Source organism: Oncorhynchus nerka, linkage group LG25 (assembly GCF_034236695.1).
Source record: "Oncorhynchus nerka isolate Pitt River linkage group LG25, Oner_Uvic_2.0, whole genome shotgun sequence".
NCBI lineage: Eukaryota > Metazoa > Chordata > Actinopteri > Salmoniformes > Salmonidae > Oncorhynchus > Oncorhynchus nerka.
The window spans coordinates 27,527,380-27,548,937 of record NC_088420.1 but is presented as its reverse complement, the minus strand read 5'-3'; the positions used below and the strand labels follow the sequence as shown (position 1 = coordinate 27,548,937).

Genomic DNA, 21,558 nt, shown 5'->3' with positions numbered 1-21,558 from the left:
TAGCTGACAGCTTTGACCAATGATAGTCTCACTCACCCCCCCCCCCCCCCGGAGGGCAAGTCCAAATGAATTAGCCTGCCTCTCAGTTAATTAAATACTGGTTCACATGATCTCTGGAAACACACTCTCCATAAATAGACCCTGTCCCTGATGACCCAGAGCTGCATGGATGGTTCGCTGGTTGAACCCCCTCTCACCCCCCCTCTTTCTTTCATTACAAGAACATTAACTGAGCAGTGTGAGGGGGACAGAGGGAGAGACTAAGAGTCAGGTGAAGAGAAAATGCAGATAGGGAGGGAACGGATGTAGAGTAGTGAAGAACAGTTAGAGAGTGACTGATTGAAAGGGCTATGGGGACAGACATACAGATGGACACACAGGGTACATTTCCCAGGCGATTATTAACATTCCTGGCTTTCTTCCTGTCAACATACTAATGGCCAACCAAAAATTACCCATGGGGCAGCAGTTGGCCCTCAACATCCTGACAGGCCCCTTTACCCAGCGCCCCTCCCGTGCCCGGCCAGACCCCTTGCTCCTCTTCTCACCTCGCCCCACAGAAAGGGGCTCCTGGTGCTTATAGTCGGTATGCCTGTAGCTCTTTACCACTGACAAACACAGAGCTCTCCTCCCCTAACTAACAGACATGTGCGCTTGAATCGGAGTCAAATGAGACATCTGGCCGACACACACTAAAAAGAGAAGGGAGAAAGAGGGGGAAGGGAAGAGAGAGAATGTGAGTAGGGACTCTATTGTTCAGGAGAAAAGGGATGGCTGCAGTAGGGTCAAAGGTCATCTCTATTGTGATAAAGATCTGCAACTCACAAGGATGGACATAGGGCACAATCTTGATAACATCAAACTGTTATAAATGATTAGGAAGTGTATTGGGTCCAAAAGGAAATACTCTGGTAGCCTTACAGATAGATTGGCTACACTCCACTGACTATAAAGACCTGATCTTAAAATAGACAATGTGAGCCAGTTTCTAGAGATGTGAGAGAGAGTGAGTAATGTATAAAAGTTTAACTTTGAACCTCTGAGTCTAAACAGAAACAGCACGTGTGAGGTCATACAGGACATGTGCACACACTGCAGCAGCAGCGCCTCCCACACACAGTCACTCACACACCCAGCAGCAGTCCCACTGATCACACACATTATCCTGCTGTGTCTTACCGCCAAGGGCCATAATAAATCATTGAGAAATACATTTACATTTACATTTAAGTCATTTAGCAGACGCTCTTATCCAGAGCTCAATTACTTTCTTAGTGGCTCTGGCATCTTGTAATGTGATGAGATTTCCTTTACGATTCACCTGGAACATCGATTTCTGAAAACATCCTTTCTTTTCATGATTCTATGCTTCTAAGGTAATGCTTTGCTTTTGGTCAGTGAACAGTAAACAAGGGTTAGCAGATACCAGTAAAAAGATGAGTTGGATGAAACCAATCGGTGAAAATAGACTGGCATTGAATATGGGATGGTGGAGGACTGTGTTATATAGGCTAGGGGGAAGATGAATGGGTAGTAGAGGAGATGTGGGCCAAGCCAAGGCCTCAGTACAAACACTGGTGAGTGAACTACACAAAGAAAACTACAGTTAATCCCATAGATTACTCAGCCAAAGCCTGGGTCCCCTGCCAGGTCAGCAAGCAAGCCAGTCAGAGCTAAGCCCGTCAGACCTTCTTATCAGAACGCACACAGAGAGCTTACACACAACCAGGAGACAGACAGGCAGGCAGGCAAGTAGACACAGACATAATGGCTAACAGGAGATAACACAGACTGGGATCCACTGCTCTGACTGTGAGTAAAGAGAAGCTCCACTTCCAAGTGTTGTGCAGGGTTGTAAATTCTTAGGTCTTGTGAGGTGAGTTGTTATAGTGGGCTGTTTAGACTCCACTTTGTTCCTACAGTATATCATGGATTTGGATAACCTTGTACAGCAGCACGGATATTTCCAATCTTTCCAAAGTTAGCTACAGAAACTGCCAGCTGGCCAAAAAGCCAGGAAACAGGTTTAAATCCTTCCCAGATTTTTGGAGGGAAAAAAATTGTCCCGAGCCAAAGTTCTGTGGCATCAGAGTGACAGCGGAACAGTGGAGACACTTCCAAGCGACTGGGCTCTAACAAGCGAGTGGATTCACTTTCAGTCAAGACCCAAACAGAGCCCTAGCCTGTCAAAACAGTGAACCCAGCTGGCTTCCATTACAGCCAATCTTCACACAGCTACAGCTCACTCTACTTGCCTGAAAGTGCACTCTCTAACACTCTCACAGTGATAGAGGTAGAGTTTCGCAATAGTGTGCATCTAAATGTGTTATATTGAGTTGCACCCCTTTTGCCCTCAGAACAGCTTCAATTCGTCAGGGCATGGACTCTACAAGGTGTCAAAAGCATTCCACAAGGACGCTGGCCCATGTTGACTCCAATGCTTCCCACAGCTGTGTCAAGTTGGCTACATGTCCTTTGGGTGGTGGACCATTCTTGATACACACAGGAAACCGTTGAGCGTGAAAAATCAAGCAGCATTGCAGATCTTGATACAAACTGGTGCACCTGGCTCCTACTACCACAACCCGTTCAAAAGGCACTTAAATCTTTTGTCTTGCCCATTCACCCTCTGAACGGCACACATTCACCCTCTGAACGGCACACATTCACCCTCTGAACGGCACACATTCACCCTCTGAACGGCACACATTCACCCTCTGAACGGCACACATTCACCCTCTGAACGGCACACATTCACCCTCTGAACGGCACACATTCACCCTCTGAACGGCACACATTCACCCTCTGAACGGTACACATTCACCCTCTGAATGGCACACATACACAATCCATGTGTCAACTGTCTCATGGCTTAAAAACCCTTCTTTAACTGGTCTCCTCCCACTCATCTACACTGACACAAGTGACATCAAGAGCAGGTGTTCTTAATGTTTTGTACACTCAGTGTCTCTCTCAAACACTTTTGTGCTTGTTCGCTCTTCCACACTTCACATTTTGTACGTGTAACGTTTGGCCCAGCTGGGGTATGCAGTGGTTAGAGCCAAAAATAATTCAAGAGAGGCCCATATGTAACAAGGCTGAAAGTAGGGATGTAATGATTCACAGATAGACATTTGAACCGGGGACCGATGCGTAACATCCCGCATCGGTCCGCGGGAGCCCAAACAGATCCAAATGAAGCATGCATCCATAAGAAAACCAATTCAAACGTTACGAATCGCCAGTTTACTAAAAAATGTTTTACTCATTCATTTCGGCCTCATTCTGAAAATACATCTAATCTGTTGTGACTGAATTGATGCTTCCTCTTCTTCAGCCTATCAAAATGTTATGCATGTAACGGAGTATGACGTTGATCTACATGTCAGATAACAACTGTGTACAGTTCGCAGCAACGACAGGTAGGCCTACCCAATCCCTGTTCTAAAATTCGTAGGCTACATCTACACAGCACCTTCAGCATTCAGATGTTTGTAAAATGGCTTTCACAAAATATTAAATCATAGGCTTCATTAATTGAGGGACAACCAATGTAATTTGCTGGGTCACTGTTACCAAATGCATTTTTTACCAGAAGAGCTAGAGCCGTGTAGGATACAGGAGGGGTCACATTTCACATCTTGTTGATTGCACATTAACTACTGATTGGGACTTTGATTGCCAGGTTCACCGTACTAAATGACAACTGTCAGTGCTTTTGGTCATTTTTACATGAACAGGGTAAAGGTGTTATTTAATAACACGGACAGGAATAATTATTTGCGATTCGCACTGGTCGGGACTCTCCTCCGTAACGCCTCGATCACACCAATGGAACTCTGTGTTTGCATTGCAGAGGATGTTACACCTTGATCACACCGACAGTGTCTTGTGTTTTGGTACACCAGAAGTAAACTCAGCAAAAAAAGAAATGTCCTCTCACTGTCAACTGTGTTTATTTTCAGCAAACTTAACAATGTGTAAATATTTGTATGAACATAACAGACATAAATTGAACAAGTTCCACATACATGTGACTAACATAAATGGAATAATCTGTCCTTGAACAAAAGGGGGGGGGGTCAAAATCAAGTGACAGTCAGTATCTGGTGTGGCCACTAGCTGCATTAAGTACTGCAGTGCATCTCCTCCTCAGACTGCACCAGATGTGCCAGTTCTTGCTGTGCAATGTTACCCTACTCTTCCACCAATTATGGCCGATTACATTGCACTACATTGCACACACAAAGAGACTGTGTGGCAGGCTGACCACCTGTTACGCGAGTGCAGCCAGGAGCCAAGGTAAGTTGCTAGCTAGCATTAAACTGATCTTATAAAAAACAATTCATCTTAACATAATCACTAGTTAACTACACATGGTTTATCTAGCATGTCCTGCGTTGCATATAATCAATGCGATGCCTGTTAATTTATCTTTGAATCACAGCCTACTTCGCCAAACGGGTGATGATTTAACAAGCGCATTGGCGAAAAAAGCACTGTCGCTGCACCAATGTACCTAAACATCAATGCCTTTCTTAAAATCAATACACAAGTAAAAAAATGTAAACCTGCATATTTAGTTAATATTGCCTGCTAACATGAATTTATTTTAACTAGGGAAATTGTCACTTCTCTTGCCTTCTGTGCAAGCAGAGTCAGGGTATATGCAGCAGTTTGGGCCGCTTGGCTCGTTGAACTGTGTGAAGACCATTTCTTCCTGACAAAGACAGTAATTAATTTGCCAGAATTTTACATAATTATGACAAAACATTGAAGGTTGTGCAATGTAACAGCAATATTTAGACTTAGGGTTGCCGCCAGTTCGATAAAATACGGAACGGTTCCGTATTTCACTAAAAGAATAAAAGGTTTTGTTTTCGAAATTATAGTTTCCGGATTTGACCATATTAATGTCCAAAGGCTCGTATTTCTGTGTGTTTATTATATTCTAATTAAGTCTATGATTTGATATTTGATAGAGCAGTCTGACTAAGCATTGGAAGGCAGCAGCAGGCTCGTAAGCATTAATTCAGACAGCACTTTCCTGCGTTTGCCAGCAGCTCATCGCTGTGCTTCAAGCATTGCGCTGTTTATGACTTCAAGCCTATCAACTCCCGAGATTAGGCTGGCAATACTAAAGTGCCTATAAGAACATCCAATAATCAAAGGTAAATGAAATACAAATGGTATAGAGAGAAATAGTCCTATAATTCCTAGAATAACTAACCTAAAACTTCTTAACTGGGAATATTGAAGACTCATGTTAAAAAGGAACCACCAGCTTTCAGATGTTCTCATTTTCTGAGCAAGGAACTTAAACGTTAGCTTTTTTACATGGCACATATTGCACTTTCTCCAACACTGTTTTTGCATTATTTAAACCAAATTGAATATGTTTAATTATTACTAAATTGATTTTATTTATGGATTAAGTTCAAATAAAAGTGTTCATTCAGTATTGTTGTAATTGTCTTCATTACAAATATATATATATATAAATCAATCATATTAAAAAGCGGCAGATTAATCGGTATCGCTTTTTTTTTTGGGGTCCTCCAATAATCGGTATCGGCGTTGAAAAATCATAATCGGTCGACCTCTAGGCACAACAGTAGTAGGCCTGATTACCAACAATGACGAGACACTAGGAAAGTGGTGCCAGGAAAATAACCTCTCCCTCAACGTCAACAAAACAAAGGAGCAGATTGTGGACTTCAGAAAAGAGCAGAGGGAGCACTCCCCCATCCACAGACAGTACCGCAGTGGAGAAGGAGGAAAGCTTCAATTTCCTCGGCACATCACGTCACTGACCATATGAAATGGTCCACCCACACAGACAGTGTGGTGAAGAAGGTGCAACAGCATCTCTTCAACCTCAGAAGGCTGAAGAAATTTGGCTTGGCCCCTAAAACTTTTACAGATGCACCATGGAAAGCATCCTGTCAGGCTGTATCACCGCCTGGTACGGCAACTGCACCTCTCACAAGCGCAGGGCTCTCCAGAGGGTGGTGCGGTCTGCCCAACGCATCACCGGGGGCACACTGCCTGCCCTCCAGGACACCTTCAGCACCCGATGTCACAGGAAGGCCGAAAAGATAAATCAAAGACATCAACTACCCGAGCAACTACCTGTTCACCCCGCTATCATCCAGAAGGCGAGGTCAGTACAGGTGCATCAAAGTTGGGACAGTGAGACTGAAAAACAGCTTCTATCTCAAGGCCATCAAACTGTTAAATAGCCATCACTAGCCGGCCTCCACCCGGTTACCCAACTCTGCACCTTAGAGGCTGTTGCCCTGTATACATAGACATGGAATCACTGGCCACTTTAATAATAGAACACTTGTCACTTTAATAATATTTAAATAATGTTTACATACTGCTTTACTCATCTCATGTATATACTGTATTCTATTCTACTGTATTTTAGTCAATGCCACTCCGACATTGCTCAATCTAATATTTATACATTTCTTAATTCCATTATTTTAGATGTGTGGATTGTTGTGAATCTCTTTTAGATACTACTGCACAAGCATTTCACTACACCAGCAATAACATCTGCTAAATATATGTGTATGTGAACAATACAATTTGAATACTGTATACCCTGACACCAATTGCGTCATGCAGAGTGATGATTCAATAAACATGTGATTGTGTGTCAATGTGTATAACCCATCAAGCCTACATTCTCTACCCATCTTATCTTCTTAGACACCAGATTCCAACAAGTTCATTCATACATTCTGTGGTTTGCTAATTCTTCAATCCACAAGTTTTCCAGTATAGAGATCTAGAGACGTACAAATAATGAACACATTGTCATAACTCAAAATGTCCAATGACATTTCAACTTCAATTCCATGCAGAGACATAGGGAAAACACACCGATCCACACAATCCATTCAAACTAAATATTAAACCTCAAATGGCATGGTTTACATTCCCTTTTCAGACAGACAGACAGAAAAAAAGAAGCAGACAAAGTGACTCACCAACAACCATTAGTGTGAACTCAAAGCCCCTCTTCACTGACTTCCTGTACACCTGGTTTGGGAGGTTGGCGAACCCCACATACCCCTCCAGATTCCTCTGCTGGAAGAAAACACAGAGTTACTCTGGAATCTTCCGGGGGGGGGGGACAAACACCTTGAGATTGTGTACACGGCATGTGCGTACACACTCCCACGGAGACAAAGGGTTGGTTTTAGATTCAAATTTCTCTGGCCGGGAGTGACAAAGCACCATTGAAGGAGAGGGGTAAAACTGGAACAGGGTTTTGGGGGTGAGGTGAGTAAAATGGTAGTCTAACTGCTCCCCCTGTTTATTTACCAGTTGTATCATATCCATCATATCCATCATCTGAGAGACGTCATCATGGAGACCATGGATCTCACACCAGATGACAGCCAAGGCGTTCCCAAGTTGTGTGTTCTCCTTCTCTCTGGTACTGTATTTCTCCATTCCTCCCTCTCCCCCTGCCTGCTGTAATCTCATCCTCTCCCAGTATCATGCACGCTACACAAGGCAAGTACAATTGATTACTGCTTACCCCTGCTAACGGCCCTCGTGTGTGTCCCAATGGAAAACTCGGGTAGAGAGAGAGAGGGGCCACACTAGTCACTCCTACACAGCAACCCAGTGGGCCACTGTCTACCACCCTGAAAACATGTGTCCTCTCACTTATCCTACAGAATCAGGAAACAATAGGGCTGCTAAGATAGCAAACACTTTGTGGTATGTCCAGCCACCCAAGTCATAGTCTGTTCTCTCTGCTACCACATGGCAAGCAAGTCTAGAACCAACAAGACCCGGAATAGCTTCTACCCCCAAGCAATATATGCGGACTATCTGCATTGACCCTGTTTGTACTTACTCTTTTGACTAATCACATACGCTGCTGTTAAAGTTAATTATCTATCCTGTTGCCTAGTCACTTTATTCCTAGTTATATGCACAGTACCAATCAAAAGTTTGGACACACCTGCTCATTCAAGGATTTTTCTTTATTTTTACTACATTGTAGAAGACATCAAAACGATGAAATAACACATATGGAATCATGTTTTAACCAAAAAAAGGATTCAACAAATCCAAATATATTTTATATTTCAGAATCTTCAAAGTAGCCACCCTTTGCACACTCTCAACCAGCTTCATCTGGAATGCTTTTCCAACAATCATGCTTTTCCTTCACTCTGCGGTCCAACTCATCCCAAACCATCTCAATTGGGTTGAGGGCGGGTGATTGTGAAGGCCAGGACATCTGATGCAGTACTCCATCACTCTCTTTCTTGGTCAAATAGCCCTTAAACAGCCTGGAGGTGTGTTGGGTCATTGTCCTGTTGGAAAACAAATCTCACGAAGCACAAACCAGATGGGATGGCATATTGCTGCAAAATGCTGTGGTAGCCATGCTGTGCCTTGAATTCTAAATAAATCACTGACCACAGAATCACGTGTCACCAGCAAAGCACCCCCACACCATCACAGATGGTGCTTCACGGTGGGAACCACACATGCAGAGATCATCCATTCACCTACTCTGCGTCTCACAAAGACACGACGGTTGGAACAAAAAATCTCACATTTGGACTCATCAGAGCAAAAGGACAGATTTCCACCGGTCTAATGTCCATTGCTTGTGTTTCTTGGCCCAAGCAAGTCGCTTCCTCTTATTGGTGTGATTTAGTAGTGGTTTCTTTGAAGCAATTCGACCATGAAGGCCTGAATTATGCAGTCTCCTCTGAACAGTTGATGTTGAGAAGTGTCTGTTACTTGAACTCCGTGAAGCATTTATTTGGGCTGCAATTTCTGAGGCTGATAATTCAAAAGGAACTTACCCTCTGCAGCAGAGGTAACCCTGGGTCTTCCTTTCCTTTTTAACAAGAATTTAAGCTTTCAACTGATATAAGACACTTGTACACTGCTCAAAAATTAAAGAAACACTAAAATAACACATCCTAGATCTGAATGAATGAAATATTCTTATTAAATACTTTTTTCTTTACATAGTTGAATGTGCTCAAATTTTTAACCCATGGAGGTCTGGATTTGGAGTCACACTCAAAATTAAAGTGGAAAACCACACTACAGGCTGATCCAACTTTAATGTAATGTCCTTAAAACAAGTCAAAATGAGGCTCAGTAGTGTGTGTGGCCTCCACGTGCCTGTATGACCTCCCTACAACACCTGGGCATGCTCCTGATGAAGTGAGGGATCTCCTCCCAGACCTGGACTAAAGCATCTGCCAACTCCTGGACAGTCTGTGGTGCAACGTGGCGTTGGTGGATGGAGCGAGACATGATGTCCCAGATGTGCTCAATTGGATTCAGGTCTGGGGAACAGGCGGGCCAGTCCATAGCATCAATGCCTTCCTCTTGCTGGAACTGCTGACACACTCCAGCCACATGAGGTCTAACATGGTCTTACATTAGGAGGAACCCAGGGCCAACCGCACCAGCATATGGTCTCACAAGGGGTCGGAGGATCTCATCTCGTTATCTAATGGCAGTCAGGCCACCTCTGGCGAGCACATGGAGGGCTGTGCGGCCCCCCAAAGAAATGCCACCCCACACCATGACTGACCCACCGCCAAACCGGATGTTGCAGGCAGCAGAACGTTCTCCACGGCGTCTCCAGACTCTGTCACGTCTGTCACATGTGCTCAGTGTGAACCTGCTTTCATCTGTGAAGAGCACAGGGCGCCAGTTGCGAATTTGCCAATCTTGGTGTTCTCTGGCAAATGCCAAACGTCCTGCACGGTGTTGGGCTGTAAGCACAACCCCCACCTGTGGACGTCGGGCCCTCATACCACCCTCATTGAGTCTGTTTCTGACCGATTGAGCAGACACATGCACCTTTGTGGCCTGCTGGAGGTCTTTTGCAGGGCTCTGGCAGTGCTCCTCCTGCTCCTCCTTGCACAAAGGCGGAGGTAGCGGTCCTGCTGCTGGGTTGTTGCCCTCCTACGGCCTCCTCCACGTCTCCTGATGAACTGGCCTGTCTCCTGGTAGCGCCTCCATGCTCTGGACACTACGCTGACAGACACAGCAAACCTTCTTGCCACAGCTCGCATTGATGTGCCATTCTGGATCATCTGCACTAACTGAGTCACTTGTGTGGATTGTAGACTCCGTCTCATGCTACCACTAGAGTGAAAGCACCACTCCTTTATTGGGGGTGTCTTGCTAATTGCCTATAATTTCCACCTGTTTTCTATTCCATTTGCACAACAGCATGTGAAATTTATTGTCAATCAGTGTTGCTTCCTAAGTGGACAGTTTGATTTCACAGAAGTGTGATTGACTTGGAGTTACATTGTGTTGTTTAAGTGTTCGCTTTATTTTTTTGAGCAGTGTATGTACCTAAATGTTTAAAATCCATAATTTTTATGATTACTTATTTGAATTATGCAACCTCCAGTTTCACCAAAAGTTGTCCCACTAGCGGGACGCCTAGCCCTATTGACATAGTGCCCTCAAAGCTCATCAATAAGCTAAGGACCCTGGGACTAAACACCTCCCTTTGCAACTGGATCCTGGACTTCCTGACGGGCCGCCAGAGCATCCTGGATGGTTGCATCACTACCTGGTATGGCAACTGCTTGGCCTCCGACCGCAAGGCACTACAGAGGGTAGTGCGTCCTGCCCAGTGCATCACTGGGGCCAAGCTTCCTGCCATCCAGGAACCCTATACCAGGCGGTGTCAGAGGAAGGCCCTAACAATTGTCAAAAAGACTCCAGACTAGAGGTCGACCGATTAATTAGGGCCGATTTGAAGATGTCATAACAATTGGAAATCTGTATTTTTGGACACCGATTTGGCCGTTTTTTTTTTTTTTTTTTTACACCTTTATTTAATCTTTATTTAACTAGGCAAGTCAGTTAAGAACACATTCTTACTTTCAATGACGGCCTAGGAACGGTGGGTTAACTGCCTTGTTCAGGGGCAGAATGACAGATTTTACCTTGTCAGCTTAGGGATTCAATCTTGCAATCTTACAGTTAACTAGTCCAACGCTCTAACCACCTGATTACATTGCACTCCACGAGGAGCCTGCCTGTTACGCGAATGCAGAAAGCCAAGGTAAGTTGCTAGCTAGCATTAAACTTTATCTTATAAAAAACAATCAATTATAATCACTAGTGATATTACTAGTTTATCTAGTGTGTCCTGCGTTGCATATAATTGATGTGGTGCGTATTCGTGAAAAAGGACTGTCGTTGCTCCAATATGTACCTAACCATAAACATCAATGCCTTTCTTAAAATCAATACACAAAAGTATATATTTTTAAACCTGCATATTTAGCTAAAAGAAATCCAGGTTAGCAGGCAATATTAACCAGGTGAAACTGTGTCACTTTTCTTGCGTTCATTGAATGCAGAGTCAGTGTATATGCAACAGTTTGGACCGCCTAATTTGCTAGGATTTTACGTAATTATGACATAACATTGAAGGTTGTGTAATGTAACAGGAATATTTAGACTTATGGATGCCACCAGTTAGATAAAATACGGAACGGTTCTGTATTTCACTGAAAGAATAAAGTCTTGTTTTCAAGATGATAGTTTCCGGATTCTACCATATTAATGACCTAAGGCTCGTATTTCTGTATGTTATTATGTTATAACTAAGTCTAAGATTTGATAGAGCAGTCTGACTGAACGATGGTAGGCAGCAGCAGGCTCGTAAGCATTCATTCAAACAACACTTTCGTGCATTTCTTTCCAGCAGCTCTTCGCTGTGCTTCAAGCATTTCTTTCCAGCAGCTCTTCGCTGTGCTTCAAGCATTTCTTTCCAGCAGCTCTTCGCTGTGCTTCAAGCATTTTTTCCAGCAGCTCTTCGCTGTGCTTCAAGCATTTCTTTCCAGCAGCTCTTCGCTGTGCTTCAAGCATTTCTTTCCAGCAGCTCTTCGCTGTGCTTCAAGCATTTTTTTCCAGCAGCTCTTCGCTGTGCTTCAAGCATTTTTTTCCAGCAGCTCTTCGCTGTGCTTCAAGCATTGAGCTGTTATGACTGTTTATCAACTCCCGAGATTAGGCTGGTGTAACCGATGTGCAATTGCCAACTAGTTAGCGGGGTGCGCACTAATAGCGTTTCAAACGTCACTCGCTGCGACTTGGAGTAGCCGCGGCTTTTGTGGAGCAATGGGTAACGCTGCTTCGAGGGTGGCTGCTGTCGATGTGTTCCTGGTTTGAGCGAGGAGAGGGATGGAAGCTATACTGTTACACTGGCAATAGTAAAGTGCCTATAAGAACATCCAATAGTCAAAGGTTAATGAAATACAAATGGTATAGAGATAAATAGTCCTATAATTCCTAGAATAACTAAAACTTCTTACCTGGGAATATTGAAGACTCATGTTAAAAGGAACCACCAGCTTTCATATGTTCTCATGTTCTGAGCAAGGAACTTGAACGTTAGCTTTCTTACATGGCACATATTGCACTTTTACTTTCTTCTCCAACACTTTGTTTTTGCATTATTTAAACCAAATTGAACATGTTTAATTATTTATTTGAGGCTAAATTGATTTTATTTATGTATTATATTAAGTTAAAAATAAAACATTTATGACAATTACAACAATATTGAATGCACACTTATTTTATTTTTTAATTAATATATATTTTATAATCGGTATCTGCCTTTTTTTTGGTCCTCCAATAAATCGGTATCGGCGTTGAAAAATCATAATCGGTCGACCTCTACTCCAGACACCCTAGTCATAGACTCTTCTCTCTGCTACCACACAGCAAGTGGTACCGGAGCCCCACGTCTAGGTCTAAGAGGCTTCTAAACAGCTTCTACTCCCAAGCCATTAAGACTCCTGAACATCTAGTCAAATGGCTAACCAGACTATTTGCATTTGCCCCCCCCCCTCCCACTCTCTGTTGTCATCTATGCATAGTCACTTTAATTCATTATACCTACATGTACATACTACCTCAACTAACCAGTGCCCCCCGCACATTGACTCTGTACCGGCACCCCCCTGTATATATTGTTATTTTACTGCAGCTCTTTAATTACTTGTTACTTTTATCTCATATTCTTATCCGCATTTTTTGTTAAAACTGCACAGTTGGTTAGGGGCTCGTAAGTAAGCATTTCACTGTAAGGTCTACCTGTTGTATTCGGCGCATGTGACTAATAAAATTAGATTTGATATAACAACATGAGATTTTGGTGCTCCTTGCAAGCAAGGTGATTATTCACTCCAAAGAAAAGTGAAAGATAAAATGTACAAAATCTGTACGGTTTTATTTAAAAAAAATTAAAATGGTGTGCAGGTGAGGATGGAAGCCTAAAAGGGCTTACATGAAAACCACACCACAAATAATTTAAAAAATAAGTTGTTGAATCAGTTAAACAGAACATATTAAGTATAGATGTACAGTTAAAGTCGGAAGTTTACAAACACCTTAGCCAAATACATTTAAACTCAGTTTCACAATTCCTGACATTTAATCCTAGTAAAAATTCCCTGTCTTAGGTCACCACTTTATTTTAAGAAAGTGAAATGTCAGAATAATAGTAAAGTGATTTATTTCAGCTTTTATTTCTTTCATCACATTCCCAGTGCGTCAGAAGCTTACATACACTAAATTAGTATTTGGTAGCATTGTCTTAAAATTGTTTAACTTGGGTCAAATGTTTCTGGTAGCCTTCCACAAGCTTCCCACAATAAATTTGGTGAATTTTGGCCCATTCCTCCTGACAGAGCTGGTGTAACTGAGTCAGGTTTGTAGGCCTCCTTGCTCGCACACGCTTTTTCAGTTCTGCCCACACATTTTCTATGGGATTGAAGTCAGGGCTTTGTGATGGCCACTCCAAAACCTTGACTTTGTTGTCCTTAAGCAATTTTGCCACAACTTTGGAAGTATGCTTGGGGTCATTGTCCATTTGGAAGAACCATTTGCGACCAACTTTAACTTCCTGACTGATGTCTTGAGATGTCGCTTCAATATATCCATAACATTTCCCCCCCTCATGATGCCATCTATTTTGTGAAGTGCACCAGTCCCTCCTGCAGCAAAGCACCCCCACAACATGATGCTGCCACCCCCGTGCTTCACGGTTGGGATGGTGTTCTGCAAGCCTCCCCCTTTTTCCTCCAAACATAACGATGGTCATTATGGCCAAACAGTTCTATTTTTGTTTCATCAGACCAGAGGGAATTTCTCCAAAAAGTATGATCTTTGTCCCATGTGCAGTTGCAAACCGTAGTCTGGCTTTTTTTTTTATGGCAGTTTTGGAGCAGTGGCTCCTTCCTTGCTGAACGGCCTTTCAGGTTATGTCGATATAGGACTCATTTTACTGTGGAAAACGATAGTTTTGTACTGTTTCCTCCAGAATTTTCACAAGGTCCTTTTGCTGTTGTTCTGGGATTGATTGGCACTTTTCGCACCAAAGTACGTTCATCTCTAGGAGACAGAACGCGTATCCTTCCTGAGAGGTATGACGGCTGCATGGTCCCATGGTCTTTACTATTGTTTGTACAGATGAACGTGGTACCTTCAGGCGTTTGGAAATTGCTCCCAAAGCTGAACCTGACTTGAGGTCTACAATGTTTTGTCTGAGGTCTTGGCTGATTTCTTTTGATTTTCCCACGATGTCAAGCAAAGAGGCACTGAGTTTGAATGTAGGCCTTGAAATACACCCACAGGTACACCTCCAATTGACTCAAATGATGTCAATTAGCCTATCAGAAGCTTCTAAAGGCATGACATCATTTTCGGGAATTTCCCAAGCTGTTTAAAGGTACAACTATGGTTTCACAAGACATTTGTGGAATGGTTGAAAAACAAGTTTTAATGACTCCAACCTAAATGTATGTAAACTTCCGACTTCAACTGTAGCAAACAAGTCTTTGGTTGCCTAGGCAATGCCCCCTTCCCTGCAGTCAGGAGCGGAGAAAACCAATAACTGACCAATAACTCTCATCCAGAATTCCATGACTGTCACAGACCTACACGTACCAGATGGGTAGCAGCTTGAATTATTGGCGATTTTTTTGAAGAGGGAGAGATAGAGATTTGAGGCCTGTGAATAAAGCTGTGTCTGTGGTTCAGAAGAGGCAGTCCATGTCCATGTGTTGCTCTTTAACCCCCTCTGGATGACATCTGCATTTGATTCTCTTGTTTGCCAATGCAAATTTGTCAAATTCTGTTTTTCTGCATATTGAACTGAACATAGGCCTAGTCAAATTTTGATTGAACAAGACCCACTTACAGCCTATAGAGAGAAATAGTACTGGCGTATTTTTGTAGGCACTAACTACACCATGGTTCGTTGGACAAATCCTATAGGGAAATTTAAGAGTTGTTGTATATATGCTGAAAATAAGGTTTGTGGTAAACACAGGCATAGGAGATGTTATATGTTTTGTTTAATGAGAATCTTTATCATGAAACACCCCCCCACACACACACATAATGCACATAAAGGCTTCATATTTCATAAAGGTCATGTTAACTGACTGATATCTCAGAACAAAACATATAAGAGCTCCTAAGCCTGTGTTAACCTCAGACCTTATTTTCAGCATTTATCCCAAAACCCTATTCTTTCCCTATTAGGAATGGCTAAATGAACCAGAGGTAACTTCTTTTTTTTAGGCCTACAAAGCTGGAGAGCTCTATAGAATGAAATCATCAGACTCCACTACATCCAATAACCTTCATCACGTGCGCAAATACAAAATTGTCATATTCATATAGCCTATGGATGTTTCGGATATCTGCATGGAAACAAACCTTTCCTCAGAAATTCCATAGTGCATTCGCAATGTTAGGGTGAGTCTCTCCAAAGCGTTATTATGCATGCATGTCCATGCCTTTCCACGACTGGACGTGGGATGTCATTGGCACTATTCAATTTGATCGGTCGGTGCGTGAGCTTTTTAAAGCGACCGGTGCACTTCGCAAGAGCAGGTTACAATTGTTACCTTTATAATAAAGACAACATATCTATACAATGTATGCTGCCTAATACAATGATACAACGCGTAATAACACAACGTAAATGGGTACAACAAAGCGGAGTAGCAGTCGAGATGCTCAAACCTAAGGCAAGGCCTATAATAGAACGTTCATGCGTAGTCTTCCGTTGCCAGAGGCTGGTTTTCTAGTGAATAAAGGGAGAATGGAGTCGAACAAACCTACTCAGGCCAAGAGCTATGAAAGAAATCCTAATTTTCTGCTTACATTCCTCTTTCTCCTAATGCCTCGGACGATCATGGGGTTTTAACGTTGGATAAGACAACATGGGATGCATTCATAGTATTGGTTTAAATTAATTAATGAAAATATGTGTCCAGTTCACACGAGAGAAAATATCATTGATTTGATGTGATAAGAATAACACTTACTGCAATGCTGGCAACTGCAGATTCTGGTCGTTCGATCATTGTAGTACTACTGTGACACCACCCACCCAAGAGACGAATAGATCAGACATACATTTTTTTTTTAAACACGGAACAAAAGCGTCAAGAGACACTGCTTTTAAAAAAGAGCCGTCCTCTTCCTGCAACGCAACGTTTGTATGTAGCCTACTAGTAGCAACAGAACCCTTGTGCCTCTCAACGGGCCCAAATGAATGAAATTGGGTTGGTGGTAGACTATCAACATAGGTTACGACGACTAGTAGAATAGACCGTTGACAAACCGCACAAGTGTGGAAATGTTCGTGTTGCAATCTCGAAAGGCGATTGTCTCCTCCTTTGGAACTACTGTATATGCCTATTGGCTAGAGACAGCTGAAATTGTGATGTCACATCATATTCGACGGACTACCGAATTCTATTGGTTCTTAATACGAACTGCATTCTTATTCGATGAGGTTTAACGGCGGTTGGCATCCAATGTATGTTACGTTACTGCCACCTACTATACTGGAGTACAACTCCCTTATACTTCGCTTGAAAAAATAAAATAAACAAATAAACAAATACCCTACCATCTAACACTACACTCACAATATACTTTTTTTTATAATAAAAAAGAACACCACCCTACTCCACTATTTAAATCTATTTAGTCCTATCTCATTCCAACAACCTGAAAGGACGGGACACCACCACTTAATACACCCTGTAACACTTCTGATGTCGAGTCTCACACCCAAATACTTCTCTGCAGCTGCCACCACAACCTCAAGTTTTGGAGACTTACGTTCCATCCCTGCAGTACAGTTGATAACCATTGCTATAAATGCTAAAAACCCAATCTTACTGAACCACATAACACTTGTTTGTCTATCCCTCTGTACTGATACAGATGTACCACTCACACAACTCCTCTCAGGATCCCTCCCCCTTGACCCATCTTCCTCTACTTTCTTCACTACCTCAGCATATGACAACTTCTGCACTACTCTAACCCTGAAAACCTGTACCTGCCTCTCTAGCACGGACATTTCTGATCCCCAGTCCCATGGGCACCCCTACAATTAACACATACCACTAGTGCCAAGTCTAGGACAACAAGGCTTCTCAACAGTTTATATTTCACTGTAAGGTGTATTCGGAGCACGTGACAAATAAACTTTGATTTGATTTCCCCAATGCTACACATTCCTTTGTCTCATGCCCTTCTGCACACATCTCACTGTAACAATGTAGTGTCTTCGGCAACAAAAGCTTATACAGGATCACTTATATATACTAACATCATTTTGTCGGGCAAAGACTCAACATCAATATTATTGCATTTCCCTACACCCACAAAACATCTGCTAAACATGTGTATGTGACCAATACAATTGAATTTGGTTTGATCAAAACTCAAAAGAACAGACAATGACTCTTCTTTTTCACCACTCACGCCACCCTGTCTGCGTCGCACCAAACAACTAGCATCACAAACACTGGGAATTTTCTTTTTCAGTTGGTCTACGAACTGCATTGTGGTAAGCCGAGCCTTTTATCTTGAATCTGTTACGAATCTTTCATGAAGGTCTTGGACAGACCATCATCTCATAAACGTGCCATTGGATTTGCATTGATCACAGGTCCAATATCGCACACATGTGGTCTCCTTGCCTCCTGCATTCATATTGTCAACAGGATAATCCAGAAACAACCATGAGTTCATTCCACACGGTCATTCGAGAACACCAGCATGTCTAGTTGCGCTCTTTTGTGGCTGTGCATTAGAGCATTAGGATCCAATCAAAATGTATTTGTCACATACGCCGAATACAACAGGTGTCGACCTTACCGTGAAATGCTTACTTACAAGTCCTCAACCAACAATAAGAGTTAAGAAAAATAAGAGTTAAGAAAATGTTTACTAAATAAACTTATGTAAAATAACATAAACATAATAACATAAATGAGCAACAATAAAATAAGAGTAATGAGGCTATATACCTATATACAGGGGGTACCGGTACCAGGTCAATGTGCGGAGGTACAGGTTAGTCGAGGTAATTTATGTAATATGTACATGTAGGAGGGGGTGTCAATGCAAATAGTCCGGGTAGCCATTTGATTAGCTGTTCTACAGTCTTATGGCTTGGGGGTAGAAGCTGTTAAGAAGCTTCTTGGACCTAGACTTGGTGCTCCAGTATCGCTTGCCATGCGGATGAGGCAATGACACACACACACACACACACACACACACACACACACACACACACACACACACACACACACACACACACACACACACACACACACAATGAGCCTATGACTGATACAATAGTTAGGAATCCACCACTACAGTTCATTTACAGGTAATATATCAGTTTACGAATGAGCTGGCCAGTGAAACTGTCGTGTTCTTCACGCTGAGACAGTTTGACACACTTACACAATTGAGTGCATCTGAATATTCAGTGTGGTTTAGAGATGTTTTACAGTCCTGTTTAATTAGGTAAGCATTATAAAACAGAGAGCGAGGCATTGAAACCAACAAATTATTTGTCTACATGCATTTTAATGAATTGAAGGCAGTAAAACAGAATATAGGCCTATATCCTACAATTCAGTAATCAAGAATACTTAAATGTACCATAACCTGGAACTACACTCAAATTCTACACAATTATGTGTTTTACGGATGTGTGTATCGAATTTAATTTAAAAAATAAATATTGACAATCGTTCTGTCAAATCAATCTCTGTCATTTGATCACAGGCATCAAATGCTAAAGAGAAAGGTATAGAGGCTGCTCACAGTGTTACAGTTATATAGAGATCATCTAGCTTATCTATTTCCCCAGACCCAGGTGGTGTTTTGGCTCAGGACCATGACTGCTCTCTCTGAGGCAGATCACTGGCCATGTCCTTGTGAAATAGAGGTACAAAAGAGGTTCTGAAGGATTTGCTTTGATGTTGACGCAGCTGCCGGTCCGATCACCATGGTTACAGGAGTGGTGTCTGCTCCCCAGACTTCTTGCTGTCCAGGAAGTTGATGTAGTCCTTCACCCATCTGTCTGAGGACCTGGCACACACCTGTCGCCCCGCCTGAGTCTTAAACCTGGACATAGAAAAACAGGGTTATTAGCACAGCATAACAGCAACAACACTGCATAGGGACAATCACATGCAAGACATGCTAGGCTCACTTATGACATCCTGTTTTAGATCTATGTTCGATTTTTAACCTAGTTTTAGATGATGATGTCAGAGGACTTTTGTTCTCGTTTTTAAAGGAAAATGCATGACGACGTGAAAGTGAGGTAGTGAAAGTTGATCACAGGAAAGAGGAACACATTCTGGGTTTTTACAACAGAGGGATAGTCACCAAAAAGAAGAAGCTCGCTCTCTCTCTCTTTGTGGAGCGGTCTCTTACACTGATTTCTTTGAGGATTTGGACCACGAATGCCAATCATTCCCTGTCAGTCCTATAACTATCCCAGTCGCAGTATGATTGAATCAATGGCTCTCTGTCTGTCTGACACCTGTAATATTATAACATAACACTTTTCTTTGATTCTTTCAGTAGCTTGAGTGTTCGGATCACACTAACTTAGAAATCACCCTCAAGCACTAATCGCCACATGTCAAACTCTCAGACAGTAACAGCTAAATAACAGTAAGGTTACTCACAGAATGGCTGGGTTGGAGCACTGCTGGCTGGTCTTGGTGTAACCCACCACTCTACCTCTGGGTATCTGATGATCAGCAAAGGTAAAACAACATTTCTTCGGTCCGCTTGCCATACGCAGGCCTAGACAACACACAGAACACACACTTATAGGTCAGATTGGGACACACACACACACACTCAAAAATACGAGCAAAAATACAAACATTACAGTTACAGTCGCTTACCTTCGGTAAAAGTGATGGCACTGAGTACCAGAACAAGCACAGACAGCATAGCAAGACGAGGGGTGAACATGCTGGCTTAGAGTTGGTCCAGGTAGGGTGGACAGTGAATGAGGAGTAAAGTGTTGTGACTTCAGGTGTCAAGCTTTATTCTCTGCGTTGTTGTGGTGTACAGAGGACCAGTCTTTATACTATAAAGGTGGAGTTAGGGGGAGACCCAGACAAGGGTCTCCCCCTAACGATTGTCTCGGTCAGGTTTTTCCCATCTAATTGTTAAACATTTAAGTCGTGTGCATTTGAGTGTGTGTCATCCCATACATCAGTGTCATGATTCTTCTATGACGTGACTGTATTTCACTTCTCTTTTTCAGCATTGGGTTTCACATCAGAAGTATACATATGATTGTGAATTCATAATGAAGAAAAGCCCAGGTGGGATTTTTAGATTCTATTCATCTGTTCATCAACAAATGTATTCTTAGAGTTATTTAAACTTAGAGAAGGTGAGTTTGTACTTAGTGACTTAGTACATGAGATTTATATCCTGGACATAGTCTATAATATACTGTACATATAGCTGTGTGACGTACAATAGCTCAGTATTTTGTTATTTATTTTATACAGTAATTTTTGTTAATCTTTATCAAGGGTGTCAATAATTGTGGGCGCAACTGTACATACAGAGCATTAAGAAAGTATTCAGACCCTTTGACTTATTCCACATTATGTTACATTACAGCCTTATTCTAAAATTGATTTAATTGTTTTTTTTCCCCTTCAATCTAAACACAACATCCCATAATGACAAAGAAAAAACAGGTTTTTAGATTTTTTTGCAAATTAATAAAAATAAATACATGTAAATATCACATTTACGTAAGTATTCAGACCCTTTACTCAGTACTTTGTTGAAGCACATTTGGGAGCGATTACAGCCTCGAGACTTCTTGGGTATGACACTACAAGCTTGGCACACCTGTATTTGGGGAGTTTCTCCCATTGTTCTCTGCAGATCCTCTCAAGATCTGTTAGGTTGGATGGGGAGCGTCACTGCACAGCAATTTTCAGGTCTCTCCAGAGATGCTCGATCGGGTTCATGTCCGAGCTCTGGTTGGGCCACTCAAGGACATTCAGAGACTTGTCCCAAAGCCACTCTTGCGTTGTCTTCGCTGTGTGCTTAGGGTCGTTGTTCTGTTGGAAGGTGAACCTTCGCCCCAGTCTGAGGTAGGGAGTGCTCTGGAGCAGGTTTTCATCAAGGACCTCTCTGTAA

At 42.4% G+C, this 21,558-nt stretch overlaps 2 protein-coding genes across 3 annotated transcripts in view; both read right to left on the bottom strand.

Annotated features, from left to right (window-relative positions):
- The window catches only part of LOC115109305 (septin-7-like), a 38,950-nt gene extending 22,242 nt beyond the window's left edge, over positions 1 to 16,708 (bottom strand). Inside the window, exons 1-2 of one of the 2 annotated variants that reach the window (XM_029634070.2) lie at positions 16,380 to 16,708; positions 7,002 to 7,101 (exon numbers count right to left, since the gene is read on the bottom strand). In XM_029634070.2, the coding sequence (XP_029489930.1) occupies positions 7,002 to 7,101; positions 16,380 to 16,418 (139 nt within the window). In that variant the 5' untranslated portion in view covers positions 16,419 to 16,708. The remainder of the gene's footprint in view (positions 1 to 7,001; positions 7,102 to 16,379) is intronic. The other variant, XM_029634071.2, reaches the window with a different exon arrangement.
- A 2,223-nt stretch (positions 16,709 to 18,931) lies between these two features.
- On the bottom strand, positions 18,932 to 20,457 carry LOC115108890 (C-C motif chemokine 4-like). Its single transcript, XM_029633451.2, has 3 exons — positions 20,292 to 20,457; positions 20,067 to 20,187; positions 18,932 to 19,494 (listed from the first exon to the last, which is right to left on the bottom strand). The coding sequence occupies exons 1-3, from the start codon at positions 20,359 to 20,361 to the stop codon at positions 19,380 to 19,382; spliced, it is 306 nt and encodes a 101-aa protein (XP_029489311.2). The 5' UTR covers positions 20,362 to 20,457; the 3' UTR covers positions 18,932 to 19,379.
- Positions 20,458 to 21,558: the final 1,101 nt, after the last annotated feature.

Bases quoted from the DNA above. Each gene is read 5' to 3' on its own strand.
- LOC115108890 (XM_029633451.2), bottom strand. From the start codon at position 20,361: ATGTTCACCCCTCGTCTTGCTATGCTGTCTGTGCTTGTTCTGGTACTC. The intron at 20,188-20,291 runs GTAAGCGACTGT...TGTGTTGTCTAG, and splicing joins TGCCATCACTTTTACCGAAG to GCCTGCGTATGGCAAGCGGA. The intron at 19,495-20,066 runs GTGAGTAACCTT...TTCTATGTCCAG, and splicing joins TGCTCCAACCCAGCCATTCT to GTTTAAGACTCAGGCGGGGC.